The 4,033-nt window shown below is 32.8% G+C and overlaps 1 protein-coding gene across 1 annotated transcript; it reads left to right on the top strand.

Annotated features, from left to right (window-relative positions):
• Nucleotides 1–359: 359 nt before the first annotated feature.
• LOC145034048 (F-box protein AUF2-like) lies at nt 360–1,789 on the top strand. Its single transcript, XM_078982476.1, has 2 exons — nt 360–1,346; nt 1,671–1,789. The coding sequence occupies exons 1-2, from the start codon at nt 391–393 to the stop codon at nt 1,735–1,737; spliced, it is 1,023 nt and encodes a 340-aa protein (XP_078838602.1). The 5' UTR covers nt 360–390; the 3' UTR covers nt 1,738–1,789.
• The last annotated feature ends 2,244 nt before the right edge of the window (nt 1,790–4,033 follow it).

Here is a 4,033-nt window from a genome sequence, read left to right as displayed (position 1 = left end):
TGGTGGTTGGCTTTAATATCTATAAATGTCTAACGAATATAAAAAATGATAAAAATAACAAAATGACGGTATTTTTTTTTTATTTTACACTTATTTATCATAGTTTTTACATGGAAGGACCATTATGCAAGTGTTTGAAACCATATGGACTGTTTTAGGAAATTACGATATTTTTCATTTAACATAGCTTTTCTGACGTGTTATATGGAAGGACCATTGTGCAATTGTTTGAAAACATATGGACTATTTTTGGAAATTATGCATTATTTATTTATTTATTTATTTTTTTTATTATTTTTTTTATCATCAATATAAAAGTTTACAGAATTCGGTGATACAATGTTGGATGAGCCCACCGTCGATTTTCTGTCAATTGAGGGACCTCAAGAAATGCGGCGAAGGACATGCAAAGATTCGTCTTCAATCAGTCGTTTACCAGACGAAATCGTCCTCCTAATATTAAACAGATTAATCGATTTGAAAACCCTATGCTTTTGTTACCTGGTTTCCAAACGTTTCTCCTCGATTGTACTTCAAGTCGATGCCATTTCCTTCGCTTCTCCGGTCTTAAACCCTCACATTTCCGATAAGAACACCATCAGTGACGTCTCCACAAGTACGTCGTTTCTGCGCATGATTTCGTCGTTATACGGTGAGTCGTTTCTATCTGCCTATAGGTTTTTGATCAAGTTTAAAGGAGTGAAGTCCTTATGTATCGAACTTCTGTCTCCGGGTCATAGTGCTGTCGATAGTCGTTTGTTCAAATGGAAGGTTATGTTCACGAAGAAAATTGAATCGTTTATATTTATGTGGCCGAATTCAGTCTGTGATAAGGATGGATTTTGTCTTGGTGGAAATGGGGATGAAGAAGAAAACCTCGAGTTAATCAGTGATTTGTTGAAGAACAAACGTTTGCTTTCGTTTCAGTGTATGCAGGATATCATGGCATGGCATGTGATGTTGTTGTACTTGGTTAAGTATCTACCAATGTTGGAAGAGGTTTCCATTAGCGATTCAGGAAGAAGAGGGAGGCTTTCCCTGAGTGGGAAAAAACTCAGTGAGGTTAAGGAATGGGTACATTCAGTTTCCGAAACTGAGCTCGATCGTGTAAATGTTCCTACTATAATGCGTAACAGTTATTTTCGGGTTTTGAAATTGCCAGTTTCGGGGTATGTGATGAAGGGGATATATGTTTGTGTAATGGAGATGAAAGATATCGAGGGTGGAAATGAGTTTCTTATGAACGGTGAAAATGGTGGTTTTGAAGATAAAGAAGAGTCTGCATATACTGAAGCTGCGATGGAGATTTTGAAGAAGTATAAAGGCATGATGCTTACTCAGAACCTGTAAGCAATGTTCTTATAACTTCTATATCTTAATCAAATATAAGCATATTTTTTTATTCTTGAAATGACAAATCAATTAGGTTGCATATTAAGACTCTTCCCCTGTGCGATTAAATTTCTATCAAGTTAGAACGTGTTCTTTATGTCTAATCAGTTAAACATGATAAAACACTTAATTCATATAGATATGAACCATGTAGCATGAATCATTTGAGTTGTTTTTGTTTAGACTTGAAATTTACCCCTTAAAAGAAACCAACTTTTAGAAGATGAAGCATTTTTTGTCATTACATTTTGTGTTAATTGTGTTCTTTCTTTTTGCAGGTGGTGGAACCTTAACGAGGAAGCTGGGCAAGATGCTAGGTTACAGTTTGGAATTTTAGAGCCATAAAAACTTTTGGATGCACAAAACTTGCTTTGTTATAAATGTTAGTTTGAAAATTGTGGATTCTGATCAAATAATATGCATTTGAAAGTTGTTTTTTTAGAAAGGTAAAATAGTAATTTTCATCGTAGATGCATTAGCAACCTTACCGGCTAGACATGCAATGCCGTTAATAATGGTACATTTTAATTAGTATTATTGAATTTAAGAAACTAATGTGTGCAATTAAAATGATAGCGATACAAGATATACATTTATAAATGAAAGAACCTAAATGTTACCGGTATATCGTTATATGTTGTGAACCCCAAATGGAAAGTCATATAACTACGATTGTCTAGTAAAAATAGAAGTTTGAAAGAAAATGGTTAAAACATTATCTAACCTATTTGTGATCGACTGGAAGATGTTTTATTTGCTAATTATTAGAACTACTTTGTAAGTAGAAAACCATGCTACTTGTTACAATTTATGTTATTTAGTATGTTGACTTGTATTTTTAGGTTATTTTGCAAGTCCGCACAATAACTATTGAGTTGCTACTCATTACAATTTATGTTATTTTGTATGTATGACTTGTATTTTTAGGTTATTTTGCAAGTTCGTGCAATAACTATTGAGATGTTATTCATTACAATTTGTGTTATTTTGTATGTACGACTTGTATTTTTAGGCTATTTTACAAGTTTGCGCAACAACTATTGAGATGTTACTTGTACAATTTATGTTATTTTGTATGTATGACTTGTATTTTTAGGTTATTTTGCAAGTTCGCGCAATAACTATTGAGATGCTATTCATTACAATTTGTGTTATTTTGTATGTATGACTTGTATTTTTACGTTATTTTGCAAGTTCGGGCAACAACTATTGAGGCATACCGCTAAATGTTAATTAATAGAAGATAGAACAGATTTTTAAAACCACTATTGAGATAGGGTTTATTTTAAAGCAAATATACTCCTAGAAAGGTAGCAATATGTTTTGGAATATGTTTTGGCAGTTAAGTAATGCATATACCTATTAGATCAAACAATATCAAAAGATCGTTACGAAATTTTTATACCCTAATAAGCATTTAACCCAACAAAATGTTGAGAAATAGAAATTCTTTAAATTTTTTGTTAAATGGTCATCTTACCTTTTCCAATCGTAAGTTATTGTAACTGATTACTTTAATATCTATTTTATTTGACTGATAGGGTCTGGTTAACCATTAGGAAACGACAAACTGGTGTTGAAATTAGGTATTTATGTCAAATATGTATTGTTAAGTTATATTTTCTAAAATTCACCTCTTAGGAGTAATGGCAAGGAAGGAATGAGTAGTGGTGAACAAAATCTTTTTTTTATTGAAACAACAAATGAATTAAGTGGAATCCTACTTGCAATATTTTAACGAGGACTCTGAGTTCAAGCTTCTTTACAGAGCAAAGCCCCCATATGGATTTTTAGGGAAAATTTCCCCACATGTGGCACCACAAGAGGTAGTTTAACGGAATCGAACTCCCAGCCTCACACCCACATAAGTATAAAACCCAGTGCATTAACCCAGCTAGGTTGGACATCATTGATAAATAATTTATAACCAAATGATAACTTGATACGGTAATAATCATGACATTTAAAACCAATATGTTTTAAATTTTTATAGTTCCTAAATGTTAATTTTTATGGTGAGTGAATGTAGAAGTGAATCAATTGATAACATAACTTGCTGCTTTTGTGTTTCTCCTTCTTTGAATAAATCAATCACTGGAGGTGCTTCTCTTTTTCTTTCTACCTTCGGTCATTCCTTTTCTTACGATTAGCCAAGGAATTGAAGACCCAAACATTCAATTTACATGCACACCAAGTGTTCAATGAAATTCTTGAATCAAAATTTTCTTCAACAAGTTTGTATTCATTATAATTTCATGTATGTAATGAGTGGGTTGATTGAGCTGAAAATCACAACATTGGGAGAGGTTTATTTACACTCTTGATCAGCCCATTTTCTCACTTGAAACATTTTTTTCTTCTCTATTTTTTGCTAAGGACACCACCTAGAGGTGGGTTTCTGGTGAACAAAAGAGGCAGCAACCTCGCCTTTTCTACCTCCCTTTTCTTTCAAATAAAGCAACCAAACACCCCTGGATCGTTGATCTTTCTGCTTTCCCTCTCCCTCATTATTTCTGCCCAAAACAAAAAACAAGAAGCAAGGAGGCTTGTTAACCTCGTGTTTCTTTTTCTGTGTATGTGTGTGGGATATATATATATATATATATATATATATATATATATATATATAGAGAGAGAGAGA

This window comes from Lactuca saligna, chromosome 3, assembly GCF_052625555.1.
Source record: "Lactuca saligna cultivar CGN05327 chromosome 3, ASM5262555v1, whole genome shotgun sequence".
Classification (NCBI taxonomy): Eukaryota; Viridiplantae; Streptophyta; class Magnoliopsida; order Asterales; family Asteraceae; genus Lactuca; species Lactuca saligna.
The sequence above is the reverse complement of the archived record's forward strand: the minus strand, read 5'-3'. Positions and strand labels throughout refer to the sequence as shown.